Source organism: Oncorhynchus masou, chromosome 25 (assembly GCF_036934945.1).
Source record: "Oncorhynchus masou masou isolate Uvic2021 chromosome 25, UVic_Omas_1.1, whole genome shotgun sequence".
Classification (NCBI taxonomy): domain Eukaryota; kingdom Metazoa; phylum Chordata; class Actinopteri; order Salmoniformes; family Salmonidae; genus Oncorhynchus; species Oncorhynchus masou.
Window position 1 is genome coordinate 48,702,604 of NC_088236.1, and position 24,629 is coordinate 48,727,232.

Here is a 24,629-nt window from a genome sequence, read left to right on the forward strand (position 1 = left end):
GAACACAATGACTAAGTTGGATGACAAATCAGCAGAACCCATTGAAGTCGCTGACTAAATGAGTGATGAGAGAACTGTGATGAAGATGGAAATATTGATTTCTCAGCAGGAGGAAATCTCATCACTGAATCTCTCGCTCCGGTATGAAGCAAGCGCAACACTCACGTGTCTAAAATCAGTATTCTAAGCACCCATGCAGCAGAATACCACCCTTAGGTACCATCTGGAGGAATTTGAGAACAGTCACCTGCTACAGAGTGACTACCCAACCAAGCAACCGGAGCTCGGTACACAAAGGAGTGAAGAAGGTTTCAGACTTTGCCTCTCTCTGGTGTCCCTCAGTCTTCTCCTCTTGGCCATTTGGCACAGAGTAATACGACACCTCCTTGCCAACAAAGCTAAACCTTGGCTTCTCCTCTTGGCCTTTCGGACCCAATTTCCCCACAGGATGTAGCCAACCCTTTCCACCTGCTGGGAACGGGACGCCTTGACAAACTTGTCAAAACCTTCCGCCCCTTTGATCCCATTCCAGGTAAGCCAACAACACTGAGACGTTCCTAGCAGACATAGAGGACGCCTTGGATGGCTACCCAAATGCTACGGGTTCTGACAGGCTTTATCTGTTGAAGCGAATAAATAGACACGTGACGAGGTTCATTCGTCTACAACAGCAACATGTGCAAAACGACTACGCTAAACTTGCCACAGCTTTGAAAATAGAATGTGAGTCGCAGAACCACTGAAAACACGACAGCTCACTGGTTAACACTGTCAAACAAGCTCAGAATGAACACCCACAAGCTTACTATCATAGGCTTCGTTCAGCTTACTTTGGCCAACTCACTGAAACAGCAATGAAAGAGCCATTCAAAATAATTATTCTGTCGAACATGTAACCCAACTTCATTGCCTTCTTGGTCCCTACAGCCCATGTTGGCTTGCCAATCTTACATCTCAGAGAGCTTGCAAGCACAGCTTTTGAAGCATCAAAAGTACGCGAAGCTAAGAGCCCTGACATCTCGGTTTTGATGTTTTACCAGGAGCACTCACTCCAATTAGAGGGGGCATTATCAGGTATTAGAGTGTTGGCAACAATGGTTTCTACCACGAAACCACGAGACCGATACCCACTGCGGTCAAAATAACTGTAAAGTATGTCACTATCGAAACAACTACCGCTACAATCGACCTAATCGCTTGACACAGAGTGTCAGAGCACAAGGCTAACAAAGGGTTTAAGGACGATCATAACATAGCCATATGTTCTCGAGATGTTCTATTACGTGATGCACTAAAGCTAGCAAAATGTGAAAAAGATAAGTCAGTAGGGAAAAGATAAGTCAGTAGGACTAGATGTGGAATTGCAAGACAACAGGTCCGCCGGAATTAACACCCATAGCAAGGACGTTAACTTCTTGGTGACAGAGGGCAGTATTTTCATGTCCGGATTAAATGCATGCCCAGATTTAACTGCCTGCTACTCATCCCCAGAGGATAAGATATGCATATTATTAGTAGATTTGGATAGAAAACACTCTGAAGTTTCTAAAACTGTTTGAATCATGTCTGTGAGTATAACATAACTTATTTAGCAGGTGAAACCCTGAGGACAAACCAGATCACTCTCTTTTCAATGGGATTTCATTGGGAATCCAGATTTTTAAGGGACCTTCTTGCAGTTCCAATCGCTTCCACTGGATGTCAACAGTCTTTAGAAATTGGTTGAGGTTATTCCTTTGTGTAATGAAGAAGTACGGCCATCTTGAACGAGGGTCATTTGAAGTGTACTGTTAGATTGAGGCGCATGATCAGAAAGCATGCTACAGTTTGTTTCTTCCTGTATTGAACACAGATCATCTCGTCTTCAATTTTATCGATTATTTACGTTAAAAAATACCTAAAGTTTTATTACAAAAGTAGTTTGAAATGTTTTGGCAAAGTTTACAGGTCACTTTTGAGATATTTTGTAGTCACACTGCACAAGTTGGAACCGGTGTTTTCCTGGATCTAAATGGATATTTTGGATATATATCGACGGAATTAATCGAACAAAAGGACCATTTGAGATGTTTATGGGACATATTGGAGTGCCAATACAAGAAGCTCATCAAAGGTAAGGCCTGAATTATATTTGGAAATTTCTCTCTTTGTTTACGGAGGTGCTATCCTCAGATAGTAGCATTGTTTGCTTTCGGCGAAAAGCCTTTTTGAAATCTGACATGTTGGCTGGATCCACAACAAGTGTACCTTTCATTAAATCACACATGCAAGATAGTAAATTAAAGTTTGATTTTTATAGTAATTTATTTGAATTTGGCGCTCTGCATTTTCCCTGGCTTTTGCGCAGGTGGCACGTCCCACATATCCCAGAGAGGTTCACTATCAAATAACTCCTGCCCTCACTCAAGACCCTATCCAGGGCCCGCTCAATCAAGAAACAAATCCACGGGATTTGTCTATAGACTCTGATAAAAAGGTTGCAAGAAAAATATCAAAAACTTCATAAGAGCCAATTCCACTCAAAACCCGATAAGTCGATCTGTTTTCAACATGAACAGAAATTGCGAACATCCACTCCACTTTGTCGGGAATATGATCACTAAACACAACTCAGAGGCCATACCTGGAAACAGTCCTGGAGGACTGCTTAACCTGTCATGCACTAATTGATTCGAGCTCAACAATATCGCTCATCTCTCAAACGTTGTTTAATGATCTCAAAAGGGCTTTGAAGCCGGCTAAACGTTGGTTAAAAACGGAACGATGCTACACCACACTTCGAGGTTTAACTCAGACTGCCTCGCCTCTCACATTGAGACTCATGCTGAAACTACACATCCAGGACGTATCGCTTGTTCACCATATGTATGTTACCAGCCTCGAATCTGAACAGTTGCTACTCGGAGCAGACTTGATGGATCGTTTACTCCCACTGATTGATTGGAAAACCAACCAAGTATGGTCACTGTGCCATCTCCAATGACCGTATTGTCTTCTCCTAACGCTAGCTAAAACACAGTCATCCACGAGGGGTATCTGTCGAAAGCACCCCTTGGGAAAAAGATGTTTCAAAACCTCTTGGTGCAGAATCTGACCCAAGGATATATTACAATATCTCGACACATTCAATCAGCAAACCTGATTGACCATTCTTTTCATGATTTTGAGGCAGCAGTCTCTGTGAATGAGCAAGCACTGCGGGCCGTCTCTATACAAAAATAGCACCGACGGGCAGAGTGTACTCTGCTTCCGATAACACATTTTCAGCTTTGTGGGGGACTGGTACCCTTTACAATGACACTAACAGGCGTCAGTTCCGCTTCTGACCTGTTGACTCCCACTGGTGAAACGCTGTGCGATATCGCAGACAGATATCCTTCACTCAGTTTGCAGGTACTGGAGAGGTTGCCACACGTGGACGCTGTGGTGACTGACAGGCCTCGACAACCACTGAGCGTTTTGAAGCACAAACACCATGATATTTAGTTGAAAGGTTACAGCCAATCTAATAACAACGCAGCTGTTGACAACTCGTACCAATGGTTGAGCATAGCCTCCACTTCCTGGTTCACGGCCTTCCTTCGGGCCTCCGAAATCCGATATCGCCTCTTTCGTACCGTTTCCCCGGCCGGGTACCGATGTGGTCATGCGGCCCGGCTTCTCTGAGAACACCGTCATGTTCCGATTGACGAGATCCCAGAGCTCTTGCTTCTGGACCGGGTCTAGGTCCTCATTGCTCGGGACCACCACTGGTACCGTTGACATCCTGGGTCCCGACCATAACACGGCCAAGGCCGTCCTCTTGTGCCACATCTGAAACAGGTTCACGTGGTAAATCTGTTGGGGTTTCCGTCTCCCCGGTTGCCGTATGCGGTAATTAACAGGTACCCAACTTCTTGATCACCTCGTATGGCCCGTGCCATGTTGCCAGGAACTTACTTTCGGCCGTAGGGATTAAGAACAACACCCTGTCTCCCACCTGGAATTCTCAGGGCTGGGCTCCCCGATTGTAGACCTGGCTTGGGCGTGTTGGGGCTTCTCCATGTTTCCTCACGACTGGCCATATGGCTGTCATCTTCTCCCTCATCGTCTCCACGTGCCCTACCACGCTGCGAAATGGGGTCAGTTGGGCTTGCCACACCTCCTTGGCGAGGTCCAGTAGGCCGCGTGGCCTCCTCCCGTAGAGGAGTTTGAAAGGGGAAAACCAAGTGGAAGACTGGGGTACTCGGATTGAGAACATTAGGTGGGGATGTAGCTGGTCCCAGTTCTTCCTGTCTTGCTCGATTACCTTCCACAGCATTTGTTTTAGCATTTTATTGAAGCGCTCGATGAGCCCATCCATCTGCGGGTAAAAGATGGAGGTCCGGATCTGCTTGAGCTGCAGTGGAGCAGAAAACTCTTTCATTAGGTGGGACATAAACTCAGCACCTTGGTCTGTCAGGATCTCGTTCGGGATGTCCACCCGGCTAAAAAGGTGGAAATTCCCCCGGGCGATTCCCTTGGATACCGCCGCTCGTAGGGGAGTGGCCTCGGGATACCGGGTGGCATAATCTACTATGCACCGGTGTCCTCGTGCTGTTTTTACCAGGGGTCCCACTATATCAATGGCGATGCGATCAAAGGGCACCCCGATGATTGGTAGGGGAACCAGTGGGTTCCGGAAGTGTACTTTCGGGGCAGTTAGTTGACACTCCGGGCAGCTGCGACAGTAGTCTTCCAGAGCCCTCCTCATCCCGGCCAGTGGAACCGGGCGGAGATTCGTCCTTCTCCATTCCCAGGTGTCCCCACAACAGGTGGGTGTTGGCCAGCTGAAGAACGGTTCCCACGTACCATTGGGGCAGCAACAATACCTCTCGAAGTTCCCCCTGTTGGCGCGACACCTGATACAAAAGGTTATTCTTGATATCGCCAGTCATTCACACCCAGAAGTAGTTGTCCATCCACCGCTATCACTTGGGCTGTGGCGGCTTTCAAGTTCGGATCCTCCCACTGGGCCGTCCCAAATTGTCCCCTCAGTTGGCCTCCAGCAGGTGTCTCGACTGGCCCCTCGAAAGAGAGGAGGGGGAAGCTGGGCTCCTCTTCCAGTGGTTCTCCAGGGGGGTTGGGTTCTGGCGCCCCTTCTGACTCTGGACCCGTAGATAAAGGTTGGTTGACTGGTTGCTTCTGGGCTGCACAGGCGATGGGTCGTCCCTGCTATCTTCTTTCAGCCGGCTCGTATCTTTTTCTTCAACTCGTGCCACCATAGGGCCGCAGACAATTTCATCCCACTAGGAGAGGTACCGGCAACTCTGGTACTGCACCCATCTGGCAGCTCCCTTGTAGCATCATGATGTTGGTCCATACGGTTGGATACCGCTTTGTGTCACCTTGAACACAGGAAATGGACATCTCCCTACCCCTTTCGGTCTACTGGTTCAGCAGGCTCGTGGTTACGAGCGTAACCATACTTCCGGAGTCTAATATCGCTTCCGTGTTGTGTCTGTCAACCTTCAAAGGGACCATGGGTGCAGTTGATTCGTGGTGCGCCCAACAGGAGGTGACATAGTTCACGGCGTGACCCACCTCGCCTCCGGGGCTAGCTGATGGCATTTACTCCTCTCGAGCCGGGCAATTCTAGGCAATGTGCCCCCGGGCGCCTCACTCGGTTCGAGGTACACAGCGGTGGGGCAGTCCTTCCATTCCCTCGAACGGGTCGCCGACTCATCCCGACTCCCACTCAGCAGGGCCCGATGCGTCTCCACTGCTTCCAGGAGGCCCTCCAAGGTCTAGGGCATGCATAGACTCTCTGCCGTCTTCATGTCGTGGGGTAGCGCCCGTAAGAAGCAATCCAGGACCACTTTGTCGAGGATGGAGAGGGTGGACACGTCGGTTAGGAGCCATGCCCTGGTGACGCGCAGTAGGTCGCTCATCTGGGCTCGGGGGGATGCGACGGGTACGAACCTCCAGTCGTGGAACAGTTGAGCCCGATGGGCCGTAGAGCCTGAGTATCACCCATTTTAGTCCGTCGTAGTTAGCCGCATGTTCGTCGTTCAGGTCCCAATACGCCTTTTGGGCAATACAAAAGAGGAACGGGGCCAGCAGACTTGCCCACTTCAGTGCTGTCCGTTCAAACGTACAGTGATATGTTTCGATGTCATTGTCTTCCGTTAGCTTGATTAAAAACTGGTTCGAATGTGATTCAGGAAACGCTCCTCCTTGCAACTTCCTGATTTCCCTAACGAGGCGGACGTTTCGTTCGTTCCTGAACCGCCTGTTGTGCTTGTTAGGCCCGGACGAACTGAGCTATCAAGTCGTCCATGCTGGTGCTGTGTAAACGTCTCACCCTGATCTGGCCACGTTATCAGACTTACCCGCATTCTCTACCAATTGTGGCAGACCAGGGGGTCACAGATCAGACACAGACAAAGTAGGATTAGCTCGGTTTCAACGGTGTTTATTTGAATAATAAATCAAAAAGAAAAGGATAGGTCTCCCCCATGAGACCCTCTCCGGGATACCGTCTTCTGGGCTCCGGGTCTTGCTGTATCCTGTCAGGGACAAAAACTCAATTCCCTCCTGTTACCTCTGCAACCGTCCCCAACTATACGGGAGTCCTTTCTTCCCCCACTCTCCCTTCTGGCAGCTTAATGGGACTCGCACAGCTGGTGAGCAATCAGTCCTTGATTACTCACCAACTACCTATCAGCCCCAATTAGTCCTGGCCGGAGAGCCCGTCAATACCCGGCAAGTCCAGCAGATGGAGCTATCTGTGATGTATACTCCGTCTGTCACCAGGCCTCGAGGAGTCTCCCCCTGGTGGCTGACCTGCTATGCGCCACACAGGATACTTGATTTTCTTTTCTTTGGCATGTGAGCCCGTGTAAGCATAAACACACATGTACAACGGAACATTTACCAAGTATTTATCCTAGGATCACTTAAAGTTTAAAATGTACTTTGAGGCCTTTGACTCTACAGCTACCGTACTCACCAGTTTCTCCCCAGAGGTCCATAGGTCATCCCTGTAGACTGTCCGAAGCTGGTACCTTACAACTGTAGACTTATCATATAGTCATCAAATTAGGATAGTGCCCTAAGCAACACACCACTATGTAGGAATGCCCTAGATATGACATGAGACACAATGCCATGATAGAGTCACTTAGCCAAGACCTTGGACACATATACTGTAGAATACAGTCCAATTAGATGATTAAGATGTGGTAACTATATCTTTTGTTTATCTTCTGTTTACGCATGTCAGTGTCTAGGGTTTACCGAGAATGGTGTGAAAAACAAAAAACAGTCCTGTGGACGAAAACAGCTTATTGATGAGAGTCACAAACAGGGTCACAAACAGATAGCAGTAGTGTGCAGAACAGCATCTTGGAATGCACAACTCGTTGGTCCTTGTCACAGATGGGCTATCAACTAAAATCAAGAAGAAGTGGCTCCAGTGGGCACGCGATCATCAACACTGGACATTTGAGGAGTGGAAAAACATTGCCTGGTCCGACGAATCCCAATTGCTGTTGTGTCATGATGGCATAGTCAGGATTTGGCGTAAGAAGCATGAGTCTATGGCTCCATCTTGCCTTGTGTCAACAGTACAGGCTGGTGGGGGTGGCGTAATGGTGCGGGGAATGTTTTTCTGGCGCACGTTAGGTCCCTTGGAACTAATTGAGCAACATTTTCATGCCCCTAAAAATTAATTAGGGGTTAAGGCAGGTTTTAGACATGGCAATATAAGACATTTCATAACGAAAAAACAGATCCTGTGTCTCACCTGTTAAGTCGTTTGTCTCGTTTGTTACACAATAGCAATACCTTCTTGGAAACATGTTGTCCGCGATACTTCTGAAATTAGAAACTACAAAACAAACTAATAAGAAATTAAAAAGGAACCCTTTGAGAAACAGTTCAGTGTCCATTAAATTTGATTTTACTGATTAAATACTGTACCAACATGCTATCTTTAGCAGACAGTACTTACAGATGTAGGATCTTAATTATATCACCCTGTTGCAGGAGAACATTTGAGGTTTAAAACGGCTTCTGAAGTTTATAATCTCCACTTTGAAATTTCAGACTTGATTTCCCCTTATAAAAAATGTATCAACCACAACAAAAATGTCCATTAATTATAATTGAAAACAGAAAGAAATATGCTGCACTCTGCTGCTCATGCTCCCAGGTGATATTTATTTACAACGTTTGGACTGTTAGATCTTCCTCAGGGATCCATATCCCAGGTGGGGGTGGAAGGTCCTATATATATAGGGGCAGTACTCAGTGATATCATCTCCTGAAACAGGAGGTAAAACATGTATAACATAAGTTTCACAATATTAACATTCAATGTATCAAAATATATGATCATACACAGGGAATATGATCCAGAAAGATTCCCTTTGAAGGGGGGTAAAATGCAAGTAATTTACCCACCCTCGCACAATACAAAGATTTAAGATCAAGGGCCTGATTACTTGCATGTCCACCAATGTTATTTGCATGTTGAAATATCCTTGATGTCTGTCTTACATAGGGACATAGGGTCTTACATAGAAGCTTTAAGACACAAATCAGTGAGCACCGCAGCAATATACAGACAAAAATCCAGTTGCTGCTCATTTTGTACAAGCTGGACATTCTATTAGTTCTCTGAGAGACATTGGAATAGAAATGGTCAAGATTTTTTTATTTAACAATTGGACGACGCTGGGCCAATTGTGCACCACAATGGTGGATGTGAAACAGTCAGATGTGATGCAGCCTGGATTTGAACCAAGGACTTTAGTCCCTCAGTGCCTTAGACCGCTGCACCACCCGGGAGCCCAAAGATGCCCCGCTTGGGAGGGGATATTGAGAGGACACTTCTTCAAAGGGAATATTTGTGGATCCACAGGCTCAACACACTGTCTCCTTTTGGCCTTAACAAGGAGTTTGAGATGAAACCGTTTTTATAGTTTCAATATGTCTAAATTGTGTATTTTTTTTATCCTAATTTAATATTGTATGTGTATGTATATTACTGTAAATATTGATCACATTTCCTGTGTATGATCATATATTTTGATACATTGATTGTTAATATTGTGAAACTACGTTATAAATGTTTTACCTCCTGTTTCAGGAAGTGATGTCACTGAGTACTGCCCCTATATATAGGACCTTCCACCCCCACCTGGGATATGGATGCGTGATGAAGACCTAAGGGTCGAAACGTTATTGTAAATAAATATCACCTGTGAGCATGAGCAGCAGTGTGCGGCATTTTACTTTCTGTTTTTCATGAGCTTTCCTACAACTCCAGCACCTGTGGAAAGTACCTGAATGTGCATATGTTCTTCAGCTTTTGTACATTAATTATAATCCAGATAATAATTCACATTTTCCTGCTGTTGCAAACTGGCTAAAATTAAGATCCTACACCTATGTATGTGTTAGTAATAAGTTTGTGCTACAGAATGAATTTATCCCCCTTTTAAATATGTTTTATATCATCAGCTTAATCCGAGGCGATGGGGTTCAAATACTTAAAAAATCGATTCAAATACTTTATCTCTGTCTGGTTGAGCTTGCCTGGCTTAAAAACATATAGAAAAGTGGAAAAACTACAAACGCTTTGACTTGATTTTTTGTATTTGAAACCCAGGTCTGCGTTCTACTACAGCTATCATTTAGCATTACTTACCATATTTTATTAAATTAAAGATGAATATTGTGTTATTCAATAGACTATGGTTGACATGATGTGCTAAGTGAATTAGGCAAACATGATACTGATCGACAGTATGTCGAATCATGACAAGGTCTTAATGAAATTGACAGTGATGATACAGAGCAGTGTTTTCCAAACTATGGGTCAGAACCCACTAGCAGGTTGTGGCAAGGTGTCTAGATGGGTCATGGGATGACATATCTTGTCCATTTGACTAATAATGTGATTATTATACAGTCAATTCCATACAAATTGGCCAGAAGTTCGTACGCAAATCTTCATAAGGTTAGTTAGGGGGAAATTATTATTATTATTTTTTTAAATATTTTTTTTACAATCGCTTACAGACTGAAAGTGGTACTTGAGGCACACTCAGTGAACTCATTAATTCATGTACCTAATCTTCAGACCAAGTCTGCAAAACTGTAAGCACATTATCTGCTTTACACTCAGTTTGCAATTGTAAAACACACTTTTTGCAAAACACAGTTCTCTACATTGGACACATCATTTAAAACTAACAGGTCTTGTGTTTGGAAAACACTGCCATTCAAAATGCCACACTCATTTACCGTTTACCTACACCCAGTGTGAAAACACTTATAGCTAATTTCTTCACTTAGAAATCAGAGCTTGAACACCCTAAATAGAAACTGTTCAGAGGAGAATCTGGTCAAATTGCTGCAAAGAAACCACTAGTAAAAGGACCAATAAGAAGAAGAGACTTGCTTGGGCCAAGAAACACGAGCAATGGACATATATTTTTCCCCCCTTGCATTTCTGTTTATAGTGTAAATATATACTGAATATGCATACATACATACTGTATATATTTCTGCACATACATGTACATGTGAGTGTTATGACAAACTGCCGTGGACTCCACTGAACATTCAAAAGACACAAGATAGTAGTGTATTACGTTTGTCACATCTGTGTGTAGTTGGTGTGTATAAGAGCTAATCATTTGATGGTTTGTGTGTAGTGTTTTGATGCAAAAACAATTTTGAGAAGAGTTAAAATAGTTTTGAATTACGTGTTTGGTTTTGAGATGTGTGACGTTTTGCATGTTGTGTGTGATGTTGATAACGCCTGTTGTAGAGTACAACAGTAAGTTCATTTTTCAGGCAATTACTATTAAGAACTACAAGAGTGAACTTTGACCATAAGAGCTGGCCATTAAGAAGAGCTATGTACAGTCAGTGTAACAAATCAGATTTAGAATCCATCACCTTAGCACGCGGGCGCACACACACAGCTGTTCTACCTATCTAAGGGCAAGCCATTCACAACATGCCTGGCAAGGAGACTGCAGCAACCAACATGCACTTGCAATATAAAACCCTAACAGACACATCAGAGCTACAGGTGGGGGAGATGGATAATGGTTACTGGTTGTCATAAATTATGTCATAAATTATGTGGTTGTTTACTGTTATAGACCAGTAGAGTGAGCTTGTGAAGAGCCAGGGAGCTGTGTGAGGTCACACTCAACAAAGAGAAGAGCTGACTTGAGCCTAGAGTGGGAAAGACAAATCGATAAAGATTAAAGGGGAAGTTCCGTATTTTACAACTTCATGTTAGATGCTTCATCACCCTGAAAGTAGTCTTTAAGGGCAGCTGAACTCAAAAAAACAACTTCTCTGCTTGAAAATGGCCTATGTTGCATCAATATTAGTCAGAAACATTGATTGTATTGTAAAAAAATATATACATTTCTATTGGGGACAAAATAATCTGAAATACAACCAAAACAAACTACAAATGCATCCAACAAAGCTTGATGTAGCCATGCTAGAAATATGGGACCAAAAACTTTTGAATACTTTATTTATAATAATCTTTAGGTGTAATAATTTGGACCCCTACCTTTTTGAGAAAAAAAGTGTTTGAATTATTTATTTTGATAAAGTCAATATTGCTCATCTTTATCAAGGGTGTCAATAATTTTGGACTCCACTATAACAAACATAACACACCCACAAGACACATATTTCATTTTTCTTAATGAGCAGCAGAAAAGCCCAGGAAAAATCAGTGAGTTCAGCTGCCCTTAAAAAACATTGCATGGTTTCCCTCATCACTTCCATTGATCAGCTCCTGTGGCTAAAGTTATTTGAAGTTTATCATATATGCATAGTCACTATAACTATGCACTCATGTACATACTACCTCAATTGGGCCGACCAACCACTGCTCCCACCCACACATTGGCTAACCGGGCTATCTGCATTGTGTCCCACCACCCGCCAACCCCTCTTTTATGCTACTGCTACTCTCTGTTCATCATATATGCATAGTCACTTTAACCATATCTACATGTACATACTACCTCAATCAGCCCGACTATATAGCCTGTCTTTTTATTTGTTTGTTTTTATTTCTTTACCTACCTATTGTTCACCTAATGCCTTTTTTGCACTATTGGTTAGAGCCTGTAAGTAAGCATTTCACCATAAGGTCTACACCTGTTGTATTCGGCGCAAGTGACAAATACACTTTGATTTGAAGTTGCTGTTTAAAGAAAAACAAAACATTGATTACAGTTTCTCTTGGCCCATAGACTACTTTCAGTGTGAGGAATGTTGTAACTTCTTGTAAAAGAAACACTAATGAAACGCTGCTCTTTATAAACTCATCTTGGGTTTATTTAAGTTAACCGGAGCCGTAAAAATCTTTGAGGTGGAATCTTCCAGACTCCTACTGAGGTGAGTAGGCTGCGTGTTCACAGTTGAAATTACATCATGATGAGACAACTGCTTTAAAAATGAATTGCATTTTGGTGACTTACCTAATTGTGTTGAATGAATTAACGTATTGACCAAGGGAGTGAGATCTATGGAAGTTGGATCAATATACTCTGCCGGGATTTCTGGGAAGGAAGGAAGAACAACATTGTTAATGTGAGTAGATACAGTTTTATTATGAAACTTCAATATGGCAATGCCCAAAATGTATCACAGATTAAACTTTATTGCATGTTCATTGCTTTTCTGAAGCATAACAATACCAAATGTCTTTAAAGTAAACCACTTGTAATAGTATGTAATAGTAGTGAAAAATCAACCAATATGTGAACTCTAAAAAAAAAGTCTGACCAATAATTTTAACTTTACTGTTTTAAAATTGTTCCAGAGATCAACTATTTCGGTGATGCTTTTTTTAAATTGTACATCATTATGGTTTCATATTATTGTCATAATGTCCCTGACTTTCCTAGTTAAATAAAGGTTAAATAAAAACATTTAAGAAAATAAATGTGGGTGTGTAACAAATGTCATGTCATAACAACTACCATTGCTGTTTCTGATGCATAGCAAATAAGCCATGTCACTTGACATTCAGTGATACAAGATGTCATGACATCTTATGGCATTTGTTTTGTCATGTTTATAACAACATTAAGATGAACAGTTCAAATAATTTGTGTTTTATTTAGTGTACACACAATGGAGGTTTGTTTTTTGGAAGTGCACGGTACCTGTCGATGCTAGAAGATCCCTCTTATATATTTCCTCCTGGTTGCCATGTCTTTGAGCTGCATGTACATGATATGCAAAGTAAAATCTGATCATTACATCACCGAGCTGTCTGTTTAAACTAATAGCACACACTTCGGACACCCATGCATACACCACAAGATATGCCACTAGAGGTCTCTTCACAGTCCCCAAGTCCAGAACAGGCTATGGGAGATGCACAGTACTACGTAGAGCCATGGCTACATATCAACATTATAGTTTTAGCCACGTTTTGAAGCTATACACTGTTTGTTTACATTTACTTTGTTTACAACATTGGAGTAAAATTGGAGTAAAACAAGCTTATATTTTGGGTTCTGATGGGGTACGACAGTTGCGATAAGCTCATGAGGCATTTCTAAGTTATATTCTTTAAGAATCAATTTGAACATATAATTAATTTATATAAGTCAAAAATGTATGTCGTTACTACAGATTGCCCCTTTTCATTTTCTCGCAAGAAAAGTCTCATGTCAAAGTGAAATATAATCTTGAAATAATATTATAATCTTCATTTTCCATTCATAATTTACATGATTGACAATGACAACAGCAATGTTACAATATCTAACATGAAAAAATGACCTTACTGCTAAGAATACTGTAAACATGTTCAGTGGCAAGAATAACAAAACAACAAGGCCATCTAGATGGAATTCAAGGTATAGGATTAGAGTTCAGTTATACTTCTCTTCTATCACCTACCTATATGAAAGAAGACTAGGAGGAGCAGAATAGCTACACATGTCCTGAGACACAGCTTTGAGTGATTCCTTGAAGCCCAAAAGCCTGCCATCATATGTGAACACCCCACTACAAAAACACAAAACAAGACATGCTAGAGCTGCTTACAGGGCATCTCAACCTAAAGTTAAATGGCTTACCTCATTAAGGGTATATTGTTATGCAAAACCAACATTTTTCCATGTATCACAACATTATGATGTCACGGGCAGATTTTTTCCCCCTCCTCCCCATTGCAGTCAGTGATATTCAACTCTCATAAGAATGAGATAAAGCTCCATTTTGGGAAACAAAACAGATTATATAGCGATACAAAAAAGTAGTCAATGGTTATTTTTTAAAACTGCTACAGATACTAAATAAACTAATCTCGTCCCCAGGCTCAATTCAACAGAGAGAGAGAGACAGCTGGTAGACATTATACATAAACCCCCAAAATATTTTTTCTCGCTTTAATAGTGTCAGTGACATTGGCTTAAGTGATGTAATGTGTTAGAGGTTAATTTCCCAAAGACGTTGTAGTTATGTTATTTCTCTGTCCATAATCCTGAGGCACAGTTATAAATTTGTCGGACAGTTTTCTGTGGGTAAACAAACAAATGTGTCAAATGAAGCCCTTTGCTGCTTTGTAAGTGACATCAGTCATGGTTCTTATTATAAATTATGACTGTATGTTTGTTTTGCTCCATGTGTAACTCTGTGTCGTTGTATGTGTCGAACTGCTTTGCTTTATCTTGGCCAGGTCGCAATTGAAAATGAGAACTTGTTCTCAACTTGCCTACCTGGTTAAATAAAGGTGAAATAAATAAATAAATAAAAATAAACCACTGGAGAGAATGCCAATGTCCTGTCATCTTTGTAATCACCGATTTTCAAGGCGGTAACAGCAATGACACAAAACTGAGGGACACACGTTATACTAGTAAAACATTTGTATTTTAATAGCCTTCTTAGTTTTTATTGATACATACAATATATTAAATACTTTTAATATTCAAAATAATAGATAGGTGTTTCTAAATCCCCAAAACATGTCACTACAACTCTACATATCACCACCGGGACAAGACAATTTGCTTAAACTAAGCACTTTAAATAATGCATAAACATAATGTTTTGTAGTTTAACAGACTTGCGTTATGTTTTATCATTGATAAAAAGCTCAATATAAACAAAAACATGTAATGATGTGTAACTATTTGTCATTTTAAAAAAATTATCCATGTTTGCAAAGACAAGGGACGCAAATGCCACCGCAATTCAAGAACGACCCACACCCCATGTCTCAGCCAGGGGCATAAAGAAAAATACAAGATGAAAACATGATTCATGATTTTTTCATGATTTTTCCTAGTATCATAATTTTTTTAACATGTCCCATCATTTCTAGTCTCTCTTAACAACATAAAGATCTTACCTCTGAATCCTGAGCCTGAATTCAGCCACACAAGTCACCCAACAACATCCAACTCCAATGGACATGTAAATAGCTGTAATAAACTGCTGGCATGTCATATGAGACCCGGTGGTGGCGGTGGGAAGAGGAGTTTGAATAGGAGTCTTTAATGATGGTGGAACCGTGGGCACTCCGGTTACGGTAGCACTCACCGGTAATTAACAGATGGTCGAAATAAACCTTGGGTGCTATGGGACACGGGTGAGGGCCTGGGAAAGACTTCTCATGGGAGAAACCCGGGTAGCTTACTGCCTTGTAAAAGTTTCTGTCATGCAGTACTCAAACTATTTACCGCAAAGAGCAGTGCAAATTGATAACACCTCAGTTAAACCTGATGTTGAACCTTTGCTTAATTAACAAGTCATATACACAGAACAAAAATATAAACACAACATAACAACATGAGCTGAAATAAAAATCCCAGACATTTTCCATATGCACAAAAACCTTTTGTGCACAAATTTGTTTTACATCCCTGTTTTTGAGCATTTTTCCTTTGCCAATATAATTAATCCACCTGACAGTTGTGGTATATCAAAATTAAATTACCATTACAGAGGTGCACCTTCCCAGATAGCCAAAAATATGCCCCTGTTTGCTATTTTCTGCTAGTGCTATGCCCAAGGCTATACATCTGTACCGCCAATGGGCGAGTGGTTTGCAGTTCAAGACACGATTTGCATCTCTGGCAGGTAACCCCCATTCAGAGAACTGCTATTAGCCCTCGGCAGACCGATTTTGCATTTCTGGCGGACAGCTATAATAAGCCCTAGGCAAGCCATTGAGACATTATTTAGAATTTCTCTAATCTCAAATCGGCCTGCCAGCTTCCAGCTAGCCACAGCCAGCCAGAGGCTGTAAACTTTTTGTTTTTTTATAAATACTTTACATTTGTTGTGATTTTAATTCAATGTAATTTTTTGGGCCAATTTAAAAACACAATACAACCACACCTGGACATAATCCGTTTACAATCACTGCTGATGACACAAAAATAGTTTCATTTCTAGTTTTAGTGGATCAGTGCTATATTGCTTATTCCCCAAAAAAGCCAACATTTTTACCATTCATTTAATAGAAGCTACTATATATTTCAGGTTCCTTCTAGCAATAAATGACACTCACTAAACCGCCTCACCCACTTGAAGAAAAGTGTTGATCACAATGGCCATTAGGTGGCAGCACCTCTTAAATCAGCACCTCTTAAATCCCGTAGAAGAAGCGGAAAAGTCTCAACAGGTTCTTTGTAGCTACCATCCTCCATTGTCGTCAGTAGTTACTATAGCCACAACGTCATAAAACCTGCCATTTCAAAAAATGTTCTACTTAAAATGTGAGTCTAAACCAGGGACGTCGCTAGGCCTATTTTAATAAATCAATATCAGTCAATCTTTTTTTTCAGTGATAATTTTTTCCGTCAACCATTCCATCGCATCTTGAACTTCTTACCGGCCCGGCACTAGGACCGGGGGAGGCTGCTGTGGCTGTAGAGGCAGAGGCTTTGGCGGCTGCACGTGCAGTGTTGCCAACTTAGCGACTTTGTCGCTATATTTAGCGATTATTCAGACCACTCTAGCGACATATTTTCAAAAAAGTGACGAGCGACAAATCTAGCGACTTCTTCTGGTGTTATTGGAGACTTTTGGAGACTCTGACATGAAAGCACATATTGTTCTTACTCTTCTCAATGAGCAGCGGGTGCTCTGTTCCAAAGCACTCACAGGCGGCCCCGCGCAGCAGTCCCTCCCAGCTGCAGTCAGAGCAGGAGATGCTCATCCGTCCGTGTCCAGACTGCAAATGAATCACGCATGCGGGAAGCCGCCGCTGGCTGATCCCGCCCTGGCTTACATTAAAAAAAAAATTAACCTGAATTAGGGCCAGACTAGTTACCATAATTTTCTCACATTGCCATTGACAGTTTTTTCTATTGTCTCTTTTTGGTCCATTTAGATTGTTAATGTAGATTGTATGCAAAAAAAAATGTAAAAAATGTTATGGTTAAAAATGTTAATGTTTTACTGTAACTTGTTGTAGGCTCCTAAGTGGACCATAAGGTTAAAAACCAAACCAAATTAAGAAAAAAAAAAAAAGTAAAAAAAACAAAAAACGAAGTAACATTTACATTTACATTTAAGTCATTTAGCAGACGCTCTTATCCAGAGCGACTTACAAATTGGTGAATTCACCTTCTGACATCAGTGGAACAGCCACTTTACAATAGTGCATCTAAATCATTTAAGGGGGGGTGAGAAGGATTGCTTTATCCTATCCTAGGTATTCCTTGAAGAGGTGGGGTTTCAGGTGTCTCCGGAAGGTGGTGATTGAGTCCGCTGTCCTGGCGTCGTGAGGGAGGTTGTTCCACCATTGGGGGGCCAGAGCAGCGAACAGTTTTGACTGGGCTGAGCGGGAACTGTACTTCCTCAGTGGTAGGGAGGCGAGCAGGCCAGAGGTGGATGAACGCAGTGCCCTTGTTTGGGTGTAGGGCCTGATCAGAGCCTGGAGGTACTGCGGTGCCGTTCCCCTCACAGCTCCGAAGGCAAGCACCATGGTCTTGTAGCGGATGCGAGCTTCAACTGGAAGCCAGTGGAGAGAGCGGAGGAGCGGGGTGACGTGAGAGAACTTGGGAAGGTTGAACACCAGACGGGCTGCGGCGTTCTGGATGAGTTGTAGGGGTTTAATGGCACAGGCAGGGAGCCCAGCCAACAGCGAGTTGCAGTAATCCAGACGGGAGATGACAAGTGCCTGGATTAGGACCTGCGCCGCTTCCTGTGTGAGGCAGGGGCGTTGTAGAGCATGAACCTACAGGAACGGGCCACCGCCTTGGATGTTGTAGAGCATGAACCTACAGGAACGGGCCACCGCCTTGATGTTAGTTGAGAACGACAGGGTGTTGTCCAGGATCACGCCAAGGTTCTTAGCGCTCTGGGAGGAGGAAACAATGGAGTTGTCAACCGTGATGGCGAGATCATGGAACGGGCAGTCCTTCCCCGGGAGGAAGAGCAGCTCCGTCTTGCCGAGGTTCAGCTTGAGGTGGTGATCCGTCATCCACACTGATATGTCTGCCAGACATGCAGAGATGCGATTCGCCACCTGGTCATCAGAAGGGGGAAAGGAGAAGATTAATTGTGTGTCGTCTGCATAGCAATGATAGGAGAGACCATGTGAGGTTATGACAGAGCCAAGTGACTTGGTGTATAGCGAGAATAGGAGAGGGCCTAGAACAGAGCCCTGGGGGACACCAGTGGTGAGAGCGCGTGGCGAGGAGACAGATTCTCGCCACGCCACCTGGTAGGAGCGACCTGTCAGGTAGGACGCAATCCAAGCGTGGGCCGCACCGGAGATGCCCAACTCGGAGAGGGTGGAGAGGAGGATCTGATGGTTCACAGTGTCGAAGGCAGCCGATAGGTCTAGAAGGATGAGAGCAGAGGAGAGAGAGTTAGCTTTAGCAGTGCGGAGCGCCTCCGTGATATAGAGAAGAGCAGTCTCAGTTGAATGACTAGTCTTGAGACCTGACTGATTTGGATCAAGAAGGTCATTCTGAGAGAGATAGCGGGAGAGCTGGCCAAGGACGGCACGTTCAAGAGTTTTGGAGAGAAAAGAAAGAAGGGATACTGGTCTGTAGTTGTTGACATCGGAGGGATCGAGTGTAGGTATTTCAGAAGGGGTGCAACTCTCGCTCTCTTGAAGACGGAAGTAACCCCGCCAGAGTGTCTCTTTTGGGTCACTTTTGCCAGTCCCAAGCCCGGATAAAGGAGGAGGGTTGGAATTGTGACATTAAAAAAAACAAGAATCAACAGAAGAAAGTCAATTTCTAGTTCTAAACATATTTAGGGTGTTTTTTACTCACTTTCTGTCTCTCCCACGACATTATTCCTCTCTCCTACAGCGTCCATCACAATTACATGTATGGCCACTTATGCAAATAATGTGATGACGTCATTTAGCGCCTTCTAGCGACATTTAGGACAGCCAATAGCTACTTTCCTTACTGAGGAGTTGGCAACACTGTGCATGCACTAGTGACTATTAGACTTACTAGGATGGAAGCAAATACTAGGATGGAAGTAAATATAAGTGATTATATCGTCATAATGAGTCATGCAAAAACATGTACAGTTGACGGGAATATGTTAGTTAATGTAAGACAAACGATTATGCATTTTTTTAAATCATTTAGTTAATTTACCAAAATCGCAATTTAGCAAGCTAGCTGACTAGCTAACATTAGCCAGCTATGTGAGCTGGCTAGCTTTTTGGGTGTTGTGACATGAGAATTAAATTGTAATTCTGTTTTTTTTATGTTTTAGGGACTCCGGAAACAAACAGCAAACCAGGCTGTCATCTTGTGAAACAGTGGATGTAAAGAATCTAGCTAGCTAAAGCATTTACTGCAAATTGAATGTACAATTTTGTAAGCTTGCCTTGCTTATAATTACTATGCAATGCAGATAGATGAAATAACGGAGCTAGCTATGTTCTTGCTTATTGTGCAGTGGAGGATAAAAATACCTGTATGCCTATGGATGTGCAGCTAGCTATCTAGCCAATCTGTGTATGGACCCAAACGTTTGGTATACATGTTAGTTCAGAACCTAGCTATGAACCTCAGCTATCATTGCCAGTTGAATCAACTTCAAAACAGTCAATGACATTAATGAAGCCTATGGATTGAGTAGAATATAATATAACTTTGCGCCAAGGATGCAAGTCGTATATAAATGTAGTTATTACCTGCATGAAATCCCCACATTGTGGCCTGAACATTTAATATATTCACTGATCATGTACTCAACCTTGGCAAATAAAGGTGCAGTTCAGATATGAATGTCTTTGAGATTATTTTTCACTCCTGGCATTGGATATGACTATCAAATTCCAGACTTTGAATGATGTGTCTGCATGTATGTATTGCAATTATGCACTTCAACAGTGTTTACCAATCTTGGTCCTGGGACATCAATGGTTACACATTGTAACTAATAGACTAGAAACAGGATTTAACTAGTTTATATATATTTTTTTTACCTTTATTTTACTAGGCAAGTCAGTTAAGAACAAATTCTTATCTTCAATGATGGCCTAGGAACAGTGGGTTAACTGCCTGTTCAGGGGCAGAATGACAGATTTGTACCTTTTCAGCTCGGGGATTTGAACTTGCAACCTTTCGGTTACTAGTCCAACGCTCTAACCACTAGGCTACCCTGCCGCCATAGGGGCTGGCAGGGTTAAAAGTGCACTAAAATAAGGCCTGTTTTTCGCAATTACTTAAAAACGATGGCAAGCAGCTGGGAAATATGGTCATATTATGAAACTGGGCTCCACGGAGGATGCAATGAACAAGTTTTTTCAGAAAAGGATGTTGTTAAAGATTTAATGTGTCCAGCTTACTATCTACACGGATTTCAGTGTAGATGATCATCCAAATGATGTCAAAAATCAATTGAATTTACCACAGGTGGACTCCAATCAAGTTGTAGAAACATCTCAAGGATGATCAATGGAAACAGGATGCACCTGAGCTTAATTTCAAGTCTTATTGCAAAGGGTCTGAATATTTATGTTAAGTTATTTCTGTTTTTCATTTTGAATACATTTTCAAAAATTTCTAAAAACCTGCTTTCACTTTGTCTTTATGGGGTAGTGTGTCAATTGATGAGGAAATGTGGAAAAATAGGTCTGAATACACTGTACATTGCACGTCAACCCCTTTTGACATCATCCTCCTCGCAGACACCCACTGGAGTCATAGCGACAATGTAACTGGTGTATTTCAAACATGCATCTCCTGTGTGCCAGAAGAGAGCCTTAGCCCTCTCAGCCAAATCACATGCATTGCCTCAGGGAGAAACTCAGGTCTCAGGTAAAGTTACTCATAACACAACCATAGTCACTGATCGATTCACCCTCTTTACACATTACGTTTCAGAATGTTTACATATTTACACTGTGATTCAACAATGGTTTTGGTAGATTGCCTTGATTTACATTGCTTAAGAGTGATCAAGATTACTTCCCAAGCAAAGTACATTTTTGGTCTCTTCAGCTGTAGAAGGTTGAAGCTCAGCCTCTGAATGTCAAAAAAACAAATCAATAATATCCCCAAATGCATCGGAGTCACGTCTTTCCAGGGTATTTTACAGGTTGTTTCTAGCATAAAGCATCACGGACCGAAGCGTTATGGATAGGTTTTTAACTTAACAGCCCTTCAGTGTGGTAAGCTATTAAAGAGTGCATAGTGGGTGGAGGAATTGACCATGTATACCAGTCTACAGCCTAATTTTATCTGTCAAACAGATAGGCCTACCTCTTATTTCTTAAATAGGAAGAAACAGGCTCCAAAACAAAGCCCTCTTGTTGTTAGTAAAGTGTAATTAAAATGAAGATGTTGAATTATGCCTACTCTAATTTGCCTACTTCCAGCACCGTCAGGCTGTCAATTTCTGATTGATTGTGCCAAGGCTGCTGCTTCAAGTTTCAATGGATCTGCTTCATTGTGAGGTCAACTCTGATAAATAGGACTACATCATGGACAAGGAACATATTGTTTTTAATAAAATCAATAATAGTAGTAGCAAGCTATCAAAGTTGACCTCTGGTCCTCCTTCTCATCTTCAAGCTCTCCTTCTGAAACAGAACATAGGCTATAGGTTAGTCCTTGTGCAAGGTGGGCTAATAAAAACCTTAGAGGCAGCCTTTGACTCTCCTCCTGAACTGCAGCCATAGGCCTACACAGCACAGCTACTGGTTAGGCAGCACACAAAACAGTTTTTGATCAGTAAGAGCAGAGAAGGCTGGGGCTCACGGTTGAAATTTGCATTGCAGTGTGTAATGCAGCCTAGTTTTATTTACACCATTTCAGCAGCTATCTTAGAAATATGACATTGCTCTGTGCTTCTAGCGACCATGCACTTTGTAGCCTATAGCCTATACGCTGCGGATCATTTGATTGAGACCACACAAAATAGCCTAAAGGAGAAACTTGATATTGAGCACCCAGCGGAGAATCAGAGTTGAGGGGCACAAATCGATATATAGCCTAATAGGCAACTACAGGTCTTTCAGAAAGTATTCATACCCCTTGAAAAGGTGAAAAATCTGTCAATGTCCCCTTGAGCAAGGCACTTGACTTAACTTTACTTGCTCGAGGGTTGCTGTTAACAATGGCTGATCCTGGATGTGACCTCAAGGGGAGCTGGGATATGCAAAATACACATTTCCAATTCAAACAAGCTTATACAGTACCTTCAGAAAGTACTCATACCCCTTGACTTATTCCACATTTTGTTCTGTTACACCCTGAATTCAAAATGGATTACATTTTTTTTATCTCACCCATCTACACACAATACCCCATAATGTCAAACTGAAAACATGTTTTTAGACATTTTTACACATGTATTGAAAATAAAATACAGAAATGAAATTAAAATTTGTCTCCCATTGTCTGTTGGAAAGCAGATTCAGCTAGGTTTTCCTCTAAGATTTTGCTTGTGCTTAGCTCTATTACGTTTATTTTTATCCTAAAAAAACTCCTTAGTCCTTGCCGATGACAAGCATACCGATAACATGATGCAGCCAACCACCATGCTTGAAAATATGAAGAGTGGTACATAGGGATGTGTTGTATTGGATTTGCACCAAACATAACACTTTGTTTTCAGGACATAGTTAATCTCTTTGCCACATTTCTTTAAGTTTTACTTTAGTGCCTTGTTGCACACAGGACGCATGTTTGGGAATATTTGCTATTCTGTAAAGGCTTCCTTCTTTTCATTTAGGTCACTATTGTGGAGTAACTACAATGTTGTTGATCCATCTTTAGTTTTATCCTATCACAGCCATTAAACTCTGTTTTAAAGTCACCATGTCCTACCTCTCTGGCAACTGAGTTGGAAGGCCGCCTGTATCTTTGTAGTGACTGGGTGTTTTGATACACCACGCAAAGTGTAATGAATGACTTCACCATGCTCAAAGGGATATTCAATGTCTGCTTTTAGGTAGGTGAACTTCTTTGTGAGACATTGGAAAACCTCCCTGGTCTTTGTGGTTGAATCTGTGTTTGAAATTCACTGCTCGACTGAGGGACTGTACTAATAATTGTGTGGGGTACAGAGATGTGGTAGTCATTCAAAAATCATGTTAAACACCATTATTGCACACATAGTCCATGCAACTTATTATACTGAACAAAACATAAATGCCTTAATCGACATCCACATCTTCGGCAACCGGGGAACAGAGGGTTAACTGCCTTACTCAGCGGCAGAAAGACAGATTTTTACCTTGTCAGCTCAGGGATTAGATCCAACAAACTTGGTAGAGAAATGAAGGCAACATCTCTGATGGACATTCCTGCAGTAAGCATGCCAATTGTGTGCTCCGTCAAAACTTGAGACATATGTGGCATTGTGTTATGTGACAAAACTGCATATTTTAGTGTCCTTTTATTGTCCACAGCACAACCCAGTTAGCAATGAGCAATTGGGAGGTCGGCGTCCCTCCAGAGTGGTTGCGCGCTGTGTTACAGTTTTTTTGCCCATCGCCTCATTCATGGGGTGCCTGCGATATGCCTCTTTGTCAAGCGGGAGTCATGCTCCTGCCATTCACATGCTGTTTTCTTTACGCCACCCAACCGCCCGTGACCCGCCCGGTGACACTACAGCTGCTAGTGAGAGGCATGACACGTTTTCAGCATCATGCCAGTAGCATGCCTACGCCCTATCGCCACTTATTTTCAAAGTACCGTACTAATGTTAATTTGGAATAGTACTGTAAAATATTGTATGCAAAGAAAATACACTATATATCACGCTTCACCATGTGGACATGACTATTTCAGCCACACCCGTTGCTGACAGGTGTATATAATCGAGCACACAGACATGCAATCTCCATAGACAAACATTGACAGTAGAATGGCCTTACTGAAAAGTTCAGTGACTTTCAACGTGGCACTGTCATAGGATGCAATCTTTCCAAGAAGTAAACTAGTCAAATTTTGGTCCTGCTCGAGCTGCCTCGGTCAACTGTAAGGGTTATTATTGTGAAATAGAAATATCTAGGAACAACAACGGCTCAGCCGCAAAGTGGTAGGCAACACAAGCTCAAAGAACGGTACCGACGAGTGCTGAAGCACGCACCGTGTAAAAATCGTCTGTCCTCGAGTTCCAAACTGCCTCTGGAAGCAATTTCAGCACAATAACTCTTC

At 42.3% G+C, this 24,629-nt stretch overlaps 1 protein-coding gene across 1 annotated transcript in view; it reads right to left on the minus strand.

Annotated features, from left to right (window-relative positions):
- LOC135513667 (HERV-H LTR-associating protein 1) overlaps positions 1–17,197 on the minus strand; it is an 83,613-nt gene extending 66,416 nt beyond the window's left edge. Inside the window, exons 1-5 of the mRNA XM_064936522.1 lie at positions 17,101–17,197; positions 13,182–13,238; positions 12,492–12,572; positions 11,134–11,217; positions 7,766–7,849 (exon numbers count right to left, since the gene is read on the minus strand). Of these exons, the coding sequence (XP_064792594.1) occupies positions 7,766–7,849; positions 11,134–11,217; positions 12,492–12,572; positions 13,182–13,238; positions 17,101–17,197 (403 nt within the window). The remainder of the gene's footprint in view (positions 1–7,765; positions 7,850–11,133; positions 11,218–12,491; positions 12,573–13,181; positions 13,239–17,100) is intronic.
- Between the last annotated feature and the right edge of the window lie 7,432 nt (positions 17,198–24,629).